Source organism: Osmia bicornis, chromosome 1, assembly GCF_907164935.1.
Source record: "Osmia bicornis bicornis chromosome 1, iOsmBic2.1, whole genome shotgun sequence".
NCBI classification, from domain to species: Eukaryota; Metazoa; Arthropoda; class Insecta; order Hymenoptera; family Megachilidae; genus Osmia; species Osmia bicornis.
The window spans coordinates 11512521-11525212 of NC_060216.1; the positions used below are offsets into that span (position 1 = coordinate 11512521).

Genomic DNA, 12692 nt, shown 5'->3' on the forward strand with positions numbered 1-12692 from the left:
GTTCAAAACCTTCCCCTCGTTTCTCTATTTTAAATCCTATTCCAGAAATACCACAATTACACCTGACTCTCTATCAAAACATAGAACAAGATAATCGATACTATTCAACCCAATTCCCGCGGGTACCTTAATAGATAAGGAACACTCCTCTATCAAGCCTACAAGCTTACAACGTTAATGGTTAAACCATCCCAAAATAAGAAGCTTGGATGAAATAAAGCGTGATTGTTACACGTCTCCAACGAACCTTCGACGTAACCGCGATGACACGAAGTTGGTGGTTGAAACATCGGATAGGCGAATCTTTCAGAAGAGAGTAGAGAACACGGAGAGACACGAGTGTCCGGTATAGGGCTTGATTTGGTAGCAGAATAGCAATGGTGGGGATGTAGTAATTTGTCGGCTTGGGAAGGCGGCTGGCTCCAAGCTGATAACAGGGGGTGGTCCATTCTCCTCTGATTCCGCCACCCCGTTTCCTCTGCTCGTCCTCTGCTTCAAGCCCTTCCTCCTTCTCTGCCCCTCGTACCCTTAGCCAGAACACCCTGTCTGTTCCACTTGCAAGCATGCCAACCCATGGATCCCCGTAAGACGTCCGGTCGCTTGCTATGTCTCGGATGTACGCGAGGACAGGGGGTAATAAGACGACAATATCTGAGGCGAGCAACGAGACACCAAGGGATTTTCCATAATCGAGCCGCCTACTCCTCCTCTTTTATGACTCGCGCCAAACTTTTACTCCCTGATCTTACCTATCTTTTCTATGGACGACGCCGCGATAAAGGTACCTAATTTCTGCCAGGATCCTATAATAACGTGGCTGGTTGGCCGATACGATGGTCGATTAGGATCAATGAAACGTACGCGACAGTTTACCGAATTGCCGATCCACGGTGAATACGAGGCGCAAAGTGTTTGTAAGAAATAACAGAGAAGGATTGTGCAAACGAGAGCTAGATAAATCGAACTCGCGACGCGATAGTCCTTACTTCCGTTCGCCTTCGCTGCAACGAATTATTTCGATCGAGACAAACGGAGCGTGTAACAAGAGCAACCTTAATTCCGGAGGAATCCACTTCGGTACAGTTGGAATTCTTGAGCTGCCTGATTGGCGAACAAAGTTACCTTTCTAATCTCGTTTAGAAAGGACCGACTACTGTTCCCGAATTTGTACTGCCAGACTGTGCATACCGGCACGAGCAAACCGCGTGTCTCAATCGGTTTAGCATTAGCGCGGAGAACTTCTAATTACCGACTGCGCGGTGAATAACCATTAGTTCGACTCGATTAACAACTCTTCTTTTTCTTTCTTTATCCGACGATTGTTAGGCTGTTCGAGGTGTCGTTCGAGTACAATAGTATGGTATTGGAATTTAGAAAAATTGAACAAAGATTCGTTCATTTTTAGAGAAAAAACGCGTGAAGATAATGTTTCCGGATAAAAGTTTCAATCTACCTCCTTCACCGATAATTATTCCTTTTTATTTACGAAAGCTTTAATCAACTCGTTTAAAGTATCGTATCAATTAAAAAGAACGATATCCACTTTGCGTGCACGTAACGAAGCAAAGTCTTTCTGGCTGAACTCCGTAATAAAGCGGCACGATAGCATGGCTTACTTGAAAAAATTTCAAGCCACCGGACAAGGAGGGTGGTTCTGGTAACGGCGCCCGATGTAAAATTTCATAAAGGGTTCGAAGAGGCAGTTTCAAGAAGCTACGGACCGGTTAACACCGACGAGGTCTACACGAGTCTGAGAGTTAGTATCTTTAATATGTCTGACGTATGCAGCAGTTAAATTAAAGCTCTCCTGGAGCTCCGAAAGCTCTCACCTTGTTTCAGCACCGTACGTTAACTCGGAGCCCACGGTAATATCGCATACCAAACCCGGCTACCTCTACTTTCTCGTTGTTTTATTTCAGCTAACTACTTCAACCAACCTTTCAACCACAACAATTTTTTTTTCTCCACGCTTTTCCCTCGATAACAGTCACACCGTCCCGGTTCCACGATAAATTCTAATTAAAGGGATGCTTCCACTGCTGCCGACCTACTACCGAGATAATTAAAATCACCTCTTCACGTCCCGTGTCTTGGTCGATTTTTGTTTTCGGAATCGAAAAGCGCGGAAAGTCAACCGGGTAAAGAATAGAAAGTTTCTCGCGTGAAAACTTTACCTGTTCGAACGTAACTCGTTTGCTTATTCAATAGCAAAGCGGGACGAAACGAATGTCATTTCACGGATAACACGATCTCATCGTCTCGCTATCGTTGTCATCGGGTTCGCCAAACTAACTTCGCAACGTCCTCGTTCCCACTCGGAACAACGTGGCCCGTACCAGCCTGATACTCGATGCTGCTTAGACATTCGCTACTCAAATATTCCTAGGATCCCTCTGCCGAGCGTTTGGCCCGTGTTCCAACATTCACGGACAGGCTGGGACGCGCGCTAATACGCGCGCTTATACGCGTATCTACGGCCGACGTACAAGCCTTAAGCCGCGTTCTCACGAAACACTAGACTCCTTCTCTGAATGCATCCACCAGCCATCAGGCACGTTACACTAATCGTAAATTCGCCGAAAGCGAGTGTCTTTTGCGAAACTACTGATCGACGCGATATCGGGTCCTCTGTACGTAACGAGCGACAGTTACCTCGGTAATTAATTAAACCATGCTAATATTGACACGGACCACCGGATGATTATTAGTTTAATCATCATTTAATTATCCCAGGCCCCGTTACGAGGATGTTAATTAATTACACACCAGGTGAAAATAATTCGGCAACGAACATGCCTCCGTGTACATACATGCGCATACAGAACCTAGACGAAATGCAACGAGATAACAATCCGAACAAGGACGCGAAAACGTCGATGCGGATGAACCCATCGTGGAATTTCGCGTACGCTAATGGCCTCCTTGCGGTCAGCCGCGTGGACCAGTGTGAACACGGCATTAGAACGCGAGCCCCGTATCGAATCCTGGCCACAGGGAAGGCACACGAACACGTACACGTACACGGCCACCGATACACCGGCATAACGCATTCTACTGACTGCCAGCCGCCTCCTACGGGTACAGAGAGCTTTTTAGCGAACTGTCAAACTCCGCCGAACCACGAATTACTCATTCCAGCACGTATTCCAATGTAGTCCCGCACTGCGCACACCGGTGTGGATCAAAGACCTGAGGATATATATGTATATATATACACACACCGCGGACGAGAATTTGGAAATATCGATCTTGGTCAGCGACACGTTTGAGAATTGCCGAACCACCTGAATGAACGAGTGAATGGAGAAGATTGATTGACCGATAGATGAGACCGAGTTAGAATACCGATCGCGAGCCAATTCGCGTCCCCTTCCATCGTGAATATGTTTCGTCAACCCTTCTCTCGGATATAATGGAACTTACGTCCGACGAAGGTCTAGTTAACCATGAATTACTCTTTGAAAATGTACTGAAAGTAAGGGGTGCGAAAGGGAAAGAAGAAACTTTATCGCTGGTATTTCTCTTTGTAAACTGGTATGCAAAGGGACGAGGATAGAGTAACAAATTAAATCTCAAACTTGGTGTTTGAAAACAAATACTGTCTACGTAGCGAGATTCTACGTTTACGTGTAGACTGCTCTGATGGCTTACGATAATTAATACTGTCAATTTAAATTAATCAATCGATCGCCAAAGTATTTAAGGCCTATAGTCGAAAGCCTCAAACAGTATTAACTGTAATAGACCAAGTGTACCAAAACTAGATCAGAATTCTGAATTGCGTTAAAATAGTAGGTATATCACGTAATTTAATTGAAGTATGATGGAAATCTAGGTTTAAGAGAGGATGTGAAACATCCTTGCAAAGGATAGTCTTACAAAGTTAATAACAAATGAGTTACTTTGGAAATTTAATTGTCACACCTTGTATACCCATAATCTGTTTACCAATTTAAATAGAATTACCAAAAGAGTTACAGCGCTCAAGTAAATCTGACACGAGTCTCTTTAATCTCTGCCCGTTTTCGTCTCATTTTCCCTGTCGCTGAACGCGAGAGAGCGCCGCGACTCAACCGGAAACGATGACAGCTGAGACGCCGGAAGCAAGATCGTAACGCTATCACCGTTGCTTCCAAGCGATCCGCCATTTACTACCGCTTGACCAGCGAACCGTAATGTTACCGAAATTTCCACATCGTTTGCAAGTATTTATACCTGTCACGCATCGCCGCTGTCGTATACGTAAATGTGTACTTACCATTGTGTCGGGTGTCGTCTGGGCACTGCTCCAAAATGTTCCACGAGAACTCCAAAACTACCAGGAACACGAGTGTGACGTTTCCATTTTCGCGGGAACATGCTAACGTACGCGACGTGCACGCCAAATTATACACTTTGATTTTCGAATAATTCCACACGAACGGCGTACTTTAATGAATGACAATTAAGTAACGCGTATTAAAGCTTAATAACATGTAGGGATATAGTAATAGGGCACGGATTAATAACAAAAAATGGAAGCACGGGTACCACATACTATCATTACTACTTCTTTCCAGATCTTTCAAAACATTAATGTTATACACGCGTGAAATACTAATAAGATAATGACAGACTCGTCACTGAACATTACACACTTATTAAACGCTTGTTACACACTAATGACTGATTTCGATTTCGAATTAGACGGAAGAATTTCTCCCGTACCGACCAGCGTGGCGTCCCGAAAGCGACTGCAGTAGCGACGCTCCACGGCCAGCGGCAGAGGCGCAGAACACCGGCGCAGTTCCCGCGTTCGCGTCACAAATTCAAATTGGCTACGCATTCAGTTTCAGTGTTTATGATGTGTAATTTTTTCAATTACCAATTTTAATATTTTAATTGAGCTATAATTAAGTTTTACTCGCTCTAATAAAACATAAAAGTTATTAATTTTATGAAAAAATGCAATTTTCTATTTCGTTATTTTCATAAGCGCTTTGATAGGTGGCGTCTATGGTATTGTTTAAAATTAAAGAAACATAAAAATAGGATTCATGCAATATTTTCATATTTTAAACTTAACAGAACAAATTGAATTTTAAAAAATAGGTAAAGTGGAAACTTGTAGCATTTCTACTTAAACTTATTTATAGAAATTTACTGTCTAATTATCTAACATTGTAAACTACGAAATCTAAGTATCCAATATTTCTTTTTCAAATGCAAAATCTACTATTACTGCAGAAGATCGTATTAAACGCTTGCTGATCAAATAGAAACCTCAAAGAACATACCTTCACACGGTATTGCCATTTTTACCAACAACCCTTCGAGCACTCCTAACATAGGGGTAACATCCACCCCGTACGCATGTCCTGAACTCGGTTAAAATTCGTTTGATCGATAGTCGAAATTCCATGGAAGAGCAGAGCTCAGTAGATGTCACGATGTAGTCTGCAAACCTGTCACGACCTGGATCGGTCTTATTCGAAATTCTTGCAACATGGGTGACTTGTCCAAATGCAAATGTAAGGAGAACATCCATCACAGAAGGAGAGTAAAAATCACCGGAACCAAGTACGTGGATCGTATAATAATACTTTGATAGTGTAAATGGATAATTGAAAACTCATCAACTGATAGATGGGAGCAACCGATTCCAAAATCGAAAGAATATTGGAAGAAATTCTGCGACAATGAGGAGAAGAGATTGATCGTAGTAAGAAATCCTTTCTTTCGCTATTCCTACCATTCCATTTCAAAAAATGATTCCGAACTTCCTGATTTTAATACAAATCTTATTGATAACGCGTCTAATTTTCATTCTTCGTTTCACGTTAACACAGACGAAAACTCTTTGCACAGATTAACCTGCAACGATACAAAGTTATTTCTAAAAGCAGCGTTAAAAACTCCATTGCAAACTTCGACAAAAATTTCAGATAGAGGCTGCTCGCTGCCTAAAGTTGTACGAATCCCAAAATTAGATACTAAGGGTCCTCAACCCAGTTCCGATAGGATTTTCCCCGTTAAAGTGGATCCCCATATTCAGAATGAACCGAAAGCTCCGAGCAAAAGTACTTCCACTGATTCTACTGCTCTTCCGATGCTCGATAAGTTTCTTGCGACATCGGGCATCGAGTCAACGCTGAATAAATTACAGAAACATTTAAAATTGCTAGAGAAGAGAAACATCCCGGAAAAAGTTGCAACGTCTCGGAAGAATCGTCACAGAAATAAAACTACGGAAACGGACACTGAAGAAAGCGAGCATACAAAAAGTCGAGACGAGAGGAAAGATCAAAAGCTGCCAACAGATCGAGTTTCCCTCAGGTATTCCACCCGTTTCGCTTACAAAGCGCTCAAACATTTAACCAGCAATAAAAACTTGGACTTCACGCCGAAAATAATGGAGCAATTGTCTGAAGAGTCACTTCCAAAGCTAAGCGAAGATACATCTACGAACGGGGATGAAAAAGTGAAGCCACTTAAGAGGGTGGATGCTGAAGAACGTAAGCAAGACAGCAAGAAATCTTTGTACGGTGAGGACACGGAAAGAAAGTCGATTAAGGATTCAGAATTCACGGGTACCGACGTCGAAGGTGCAACTTTGAAATCGGACCAGGCAACGTCAAAGACGATTCCCTCGGAATCTCGTTACACGTCGGGACCTAGCCTTGAATTCGTGTATCCTGAAAGCAGAGAGAGTACTTCCGCTCGTATCTTAGCGTCGATTCCAAGATTGTCCGGGTTTCCAAGAAAGAATTGCGACAGGTGTTTACCATGCATGTACAGATCGTTTGAAGCTCCGCTAGAGCGAAAGATATCTTTTCCTAGAACTGCTCTGCAAAGAATCATAAGCTCAAAAAAAGTCAGGATAACAGCGTCTAGCGATTCGTCGGAAGACAGCAGTTTCACTTCTGTTGGCATAGCAAACCTCGAGAACGAAAGAATGTTGAATGACAAAATTGAATGCAACGATGTTACATTTGACGAGCAGAATAATGCTGTTGAAAGTCAAATCGCTGCTGAAGCTGTTCAAGAGCAACATCAGACAGTTGAAAATACGACGGAACAGAAGAGTATTACAGATTCGGGAATCTCATGTGAAACGATTATGAAAAAAATTAAAGAGGATGATTCGAGTTGGAAAAATTTGAAGGATATCGAAGCGAAGCCTTTCGCTTCGTTTCACAGTGAAAGCTCCGAGGAGGACGATTCGATTGTCATTTCAATCAGCGATGAGCAAGCTAAGCCGAAATATTTGGTACCCTGTCATGCCCCTACGGTTTTCAGACCCAGCTTAGAACCCTTAAGAGCTTTGAGACACAGAAAACCGACCACCCTGCAAGATCGAATTGCTCGCCTTGAGTCATCATCCTTAAAGAAGAGCGCTTCCATCGACGAGCTCGATGACGTTCAAGAGAAACCAAAATCTGTATCAAAAGGTACTCTCCAAGAAGGGAAACCTCCGCCTCCTTTGATGAAAGCAAAATCCGTTTTGGAAAAGCTGACGCCGGAAGAAATGCAAACACCTTCGGAAAAGAAAGAGCACATTCTCAAAAAAGGTTTCAGTTTCTCAAATTTTTCTTCATCGTCAGATTTCGTGTCTGATAATTCAGAAACTCTTCATAACGTGTCAGAAGATACGATAAAAGAGTTGAAAGCTATTCTTTCAAAATCTGATTCAAAATTACCACTTACAAAGCCAGATGAGATCGTCGAAGCGTTGGGAAATCTTGAAGATTCATCGTCAACGAATATGTTAGAAATCTTGTGCAAAGAGTTTTCGGAACGTCTTTTGAAGTCGACAGAAAACGACAAACTGAATGGAAAGAAACGTAGAAAAACGATCGCGACTCTGACGAGGTTGTTAGTCGATTCTAAACGTTATTTGTACCCCGATAAGTTTCCCTCTGACTTACTTTTCTCCACGAATCAGCCGATCTGTTGCAACCCTCGAATCCTTCGCCGAATCTTGCCCCTAAAATCGTACAATCTGATTGCGCCAGTGCTGGGATTGCCGGAATGGCATCGGAAAAAACGAACCTCGTCCGAAGATACAAAATCGAGGCGTCGTATCGATCAGCAACGTCCCGACGATGGGACTGTGTCCGACGATGACTCCTTGCTGGTATTTGTATCATTTTTTTAACTCATGGTTGCAACTTAATCAGTTTGTTATTAATACTTTAACAAGTTTTTCCATTTTGTTACATATTTTTAAAGATAGCTTCTTTTATAATTATCAAGGTGCAACCACCGACACTGAAAGACATCGAATCGCTGAGTGACAAGGAGAAACTCGGTCAATGTAGATACAATCCTTACGCTCTATTTATGAAGAAACCAAGACGCAAGGTGTAATGTCGTGCCGATAGCCAGGGTAATCCAGCAACAAGGAAATCAATCAGAGGGAAAGGTTATCAAATTCGCGTATGTACAGGTTGTTACGTGGCGTCCGCTGAAGAAACGAGACATGGAGGGCTACGATCCAGACGCAACATTGAAAATGAGGGCGGAAAATACGATGAATACGATATTTCACGATTTTTGCCAGTGGGTCGAAACCTTGGGTGGAACGGATAAGACTATCGACGAAGAAGCTCTCTGGGACATGTTTGAAATCGATTTCGACGCGGAAGCTTGCAAAGCGATGCAGGTTAAAGAGAAATATCAGTAAACGTTCCCTGCGTGCTGCTTTCATGATAGTTTTCACTGGAGAGTTTGATTTGTTTCTTTTCATTAGCGAGGGAATTTCTTAAGCCGGTGAGGTTGGGTACGTCATATCCAAGCGAATGTTGAAAATAAAGCGACGTAACGTGGTCGCTCGTTCGGTAGTATTTTAATAACAAATTTTAATTAAACGCACGTCACACACGCGAGTATGTCGTATCCAGTTAACGCTCGGTGTTGGTGTCAAATTAACACAATAATCGAAAGATATACAGTTAATCTTTTGTTGAATATAAATAAGTGAAGTTCCCGAGCATTCAGAAATGGGATTATTCACATTGTTAACAGATGCATTGTACGCTACTTTTTTTACAATGTGCACTGTATATATTTGCGCTCGGTCGTTTTTCGCGCATATAACAGGGAGCTCGTTTTTTAGTCGGTGCTGTACATGTCAAAGAAGGACTAGAAAACCGTAGAACCTTTTGTGGTTGAATTACTCGAATAATTGAAACAGCATTAGAAGCACATGGTTCCATGGTATAACATAAAGCAGTACCAGAGAATTTCCACTAACAAACGTAAAAATACGTGATCGAAAGAATTTTTTCATTTTCATTTTAAATGTGTCAAATTGACACCTAGAATGGATGAGGGCAATTAAGCTTTAAATTTTGCTATTCAAATTTTTCTTTTTCATTGTTTGATTAATTATTAAATTACTTGAAATTTGAGGCGCCGATAACTTTCACGGCAATTAACGCGTTAATTACACTGGCATATTTTATTTCTTGGCCATACTTAAACAGGTATCGATTCGAGAAATGCCTGTGGTACCTACGGCTGTGGCTTTAACAAGGAACTCCCCCGATGCGAGTAAGCTCGCCATGACGAAGAAACACGTTATGAAAGATGTGAAAGCGGAGCAAAAACCGGCGAAAATAAAAGCCTTCGGGACTAGTATACCTTGGGATATTCGATTTGTACCACCTAATAATCAGGTGGAGAGAAGGTGGTTGCAATGCGACAACGTGCCGAAGGATCTTGAAACGATGGACGTAGTTTGGAAGGATATTACTCATCTAAGAAGCGTGAGAGGATACGTCGAATGGCTTAAACAGCATCCAGCGGTAATTGTGGCAGCAATTAAACTATAAAATCTTGTTAGATTGTCTAATTAAGCTTCGAAGCAATGTATTCGTTTCTCGATTAACCATCGCTGGCAAAGCTATTTCTTTCATAGTATTATAATATTCAGCAAGGATACAATGAAATCCTCTTACCCGCTGTTACAGATTCCTCAGCCGGAAGCTTTAAAGAAAATCGTATCAATGGATGCTATAACTCTGAAACAGACAGAGGACGACGAAGCGTTCGCGCATCTCGAGCTGGATATTAATGAAATTAAGAGCTTCAGAGTGCCAGACAGCGCTGATATAACCTTCTGAACTGAGATATCCTCTTTGTTTCTTGTCCCTTTTTGTCTTACTGTACACGCTATACTACTTTGTTCAACAAGTTCCAGGTTACCTATCTACTTTTTATTTCGATATAACAAAGTTTCAATTTCCCCGGAATTCTCATATTTTCTTGCATGTCTTTATTCGAATGCTTTAAATCGAATGGTAACGCATCAACATTTTAATTGTATCTGATTGCGCCGCTGTAAATGTCGGACGAATACAAAATGAGCTTCAAAAATCAACGGCCGGCCGTTCGACTGGCTAGCATTTCTGAATTTCTCGCCTCCGTTCCGCTTATAAATGAGCCAAATGCGTGCGTGTAACCGATACGACCAGTCGATGACACGATGTCAAAAGCCCCCGTTTTGCGTACGAAACGAAGGGGGTTAACCTTTAAAGCCTCCGCGAACGCACAGGCTGGGAGGAATTTCTGACGGATCGTTCGGTATCATTATTTGCACGAATATCGAGCGACCAGCGTATTTCCACCTGCCTGGGAAACGAAATATTCCAAGAGTAATAATATTCACAGAGTTATTTTCATCTTCTCGTATCAGCCCCCCAGATAAACTCGCGCGTTTAACGTAAAATTTTGCGCAACGCGACGCGATTCTGTTAATAAAAATAAAAAAAAAAAGAGAAGGAAACAAATACGAGGGAGTAAAATGAAAGAGTTGAACAGCATTTTCTATTTTAAACTCGAGCGATTATAAACGCTCGTCTACTTTAGCCTGGCAAAATGAAAACGAGACACGCATTCAGAGTGGTGATAATAAATAGCAAATAACACGGTCCGATGTCAATCCTACCGATTCCTTTGACCGCGAACGAATCGTCCTCGTTGTTGTCGATGTCAATAGTTCCACGAGCGACATAATGCAAACGAGACGTCGAGGAATATTGGAAATGTATCGCGAAAGCCGACTTGTCCTGTTGTCATCTGGCGACGACAGCAAAGACACGAAATCATAATCTTGCCGCTTGAAAATCGTCGTGAAAAAGCAACGAGAATTTCTGACTATCCTTATTTACGATTTATCGTCCCGTCGCCATAAGCGAATACGGTACACTCTTTCGTTCTCGTGGCTGGTTAATCGAATCTTGAAAATTCGAAAAATCGAGCAACAAGATTCTCACGATATCATCGTGTATCGTGGCGCTTTTGTACGTTCGTTGCGTCGGTCTTTATGCTTACTTTTCAAGGGATTTCCCATGAGATACTGTCCGCTGTGGAACAGGGAGGAGAAAGGAAAAGGCGACGAGAAAGCGGGTTGAAGGAGACCTTAAAAAAGAAGCAGAAAGGGTACCGAAAAAAAGTGGACGAGGAAAGTGGCGGAAGAGGAAGAAGGACGGATAGTCATCGTTGGCCATTGGCCATCCGTTTCGCTTCACTTGGAATAGAGACCTGCGCTCGACCGAGAAATTTAACAAGGCACACGCTCTCCACCGACAATAGCCAACTTTCTGACCCCCCTATATGACTGGATTTTAATTACTTCAATTTAAACCTACGGTTCGTCTCCGCGGACACTCGAGTACGAGGATCGCGCGGGGTGATTGACCCTTATAGATTCCCTTACTCTTTGAACGCAAGGAGTTCGAGACGAGGAAAGGAGTAATTGTAAAGCGATGAAAGACTAGATCGATTGTAAAACACGTTTTTAGTCGTTCTACTTGGACAATTACCGTCCGTCGCGCGGTTAGGCTAGCAAACGGATCGCATTGGCATTCGTGCATTTGCAACCACCCCCGAAATCTTTTATTCATGCGATCAAGTTTGCATTTAAAAACTCCGTTTCTCCGTGGTTCCACTTCTGAATCGTTGCTCTTCAACAGCCTAGGTGACTATGTTTGGAAGGATCAAGATTCAGTTCGCGTCTCGCATACAAGTGGACGTTACGCAAAATCATTGCAGTGATCGCAGTCTTATGCAACAAAGGACGTGCTCGAATCAGAGATTAGAGAATAGAGGGACGATTAATTTCGATGGACGAACAAAAACGCGAGGTTCTTGATTATGAATGCCGCGTGTGTGAATGGCGGTGGATGATCGAATCGAGTGACCGATTTTTTTGTTCCACAACATAGGTTGGAGAGAAACGTGGTTTTAGGGCGATCCGGTTCGCTACGTTCGTTCGACGTACAGAGAAGAACTGGAAACGTGTTAACTCGTACGTGTGAGCTATTCACAAACGAAATGGGAAGCGCTTCCTGCCGGCCATTCGCGCCAGTTCGATCTATTGTCGTCAAGTTTGTGACGGTGTGTATGACGGCAGTGTGTCTATTACCAGTCTATCGCCGCATCTTTCTCGGCCCATCGACCGATCCCGCTCTTCTGTCTTCGTTTTCGCTGAACGATCGACGGAAAACGGCCAGGGTGACGTTCCACTGGATTACCATGTAATATTAACTCGCTTCTCTCACGATATCGGTTAACGCACGTTTCACGGAGAGAGAAAATGAAGAAATTACCGTAGCAACTTTCTGTTCACCCGTAACAAGCATCCCTCCGGTGGATTTAACGAATTTTCAGCTGAGAGGCGGCAGCCAGGCCAAGTAAATACTTTTTTT

General features: G+C 42.7%; 2 protein-coding genes across 2 annotated transcripts in view; one reads left to right on the top strand and one right to left on the bottom strand.

Moving 5' to 3' along the window:
- LOC114871950 (zeta-sarcoglycan) overlaps positions 1-4715 on the bottom strand; it is a 159614-nt gene extending 154899 nt beyond the window's left edge. Inside the window, exon 1 of the mRNA XM_029178571.2 lies at positions 4259-4715. Within this exon, the coding sequence (XP_029034404.2) occupies positions 4259-4261 (3 nt within the window). The 5' untranslated portion in view covers positions 4262-4715. The remainder of the gene's footprint in view (positions 1-4258) is intronic.
- Positions 4716-5282: 567 nt separating this feature from the next.
- Positions 5283-10364, top strand: LOC114871938. Its single transcript, XM_029178550.2, has 6 exons — positions 5283-5559; positions 5626-8116; positions 8236-8343; positions 8429-8644; positions 9468-9788; positions 9954-10364. The coding sequence occupies exons 1-6, from the start codon at positions 5486-5488 to the stop codon at positions 10104-10106; spliced, it is 3363 nt and encodes a 1120-aa protein (XP_029034383.2). The 5' UTR covers positions 5283-5485; the 3' UTR covers positions 10107-10364.
- Positions 10365-12692: the final 2328 nt, after the last annotated feature.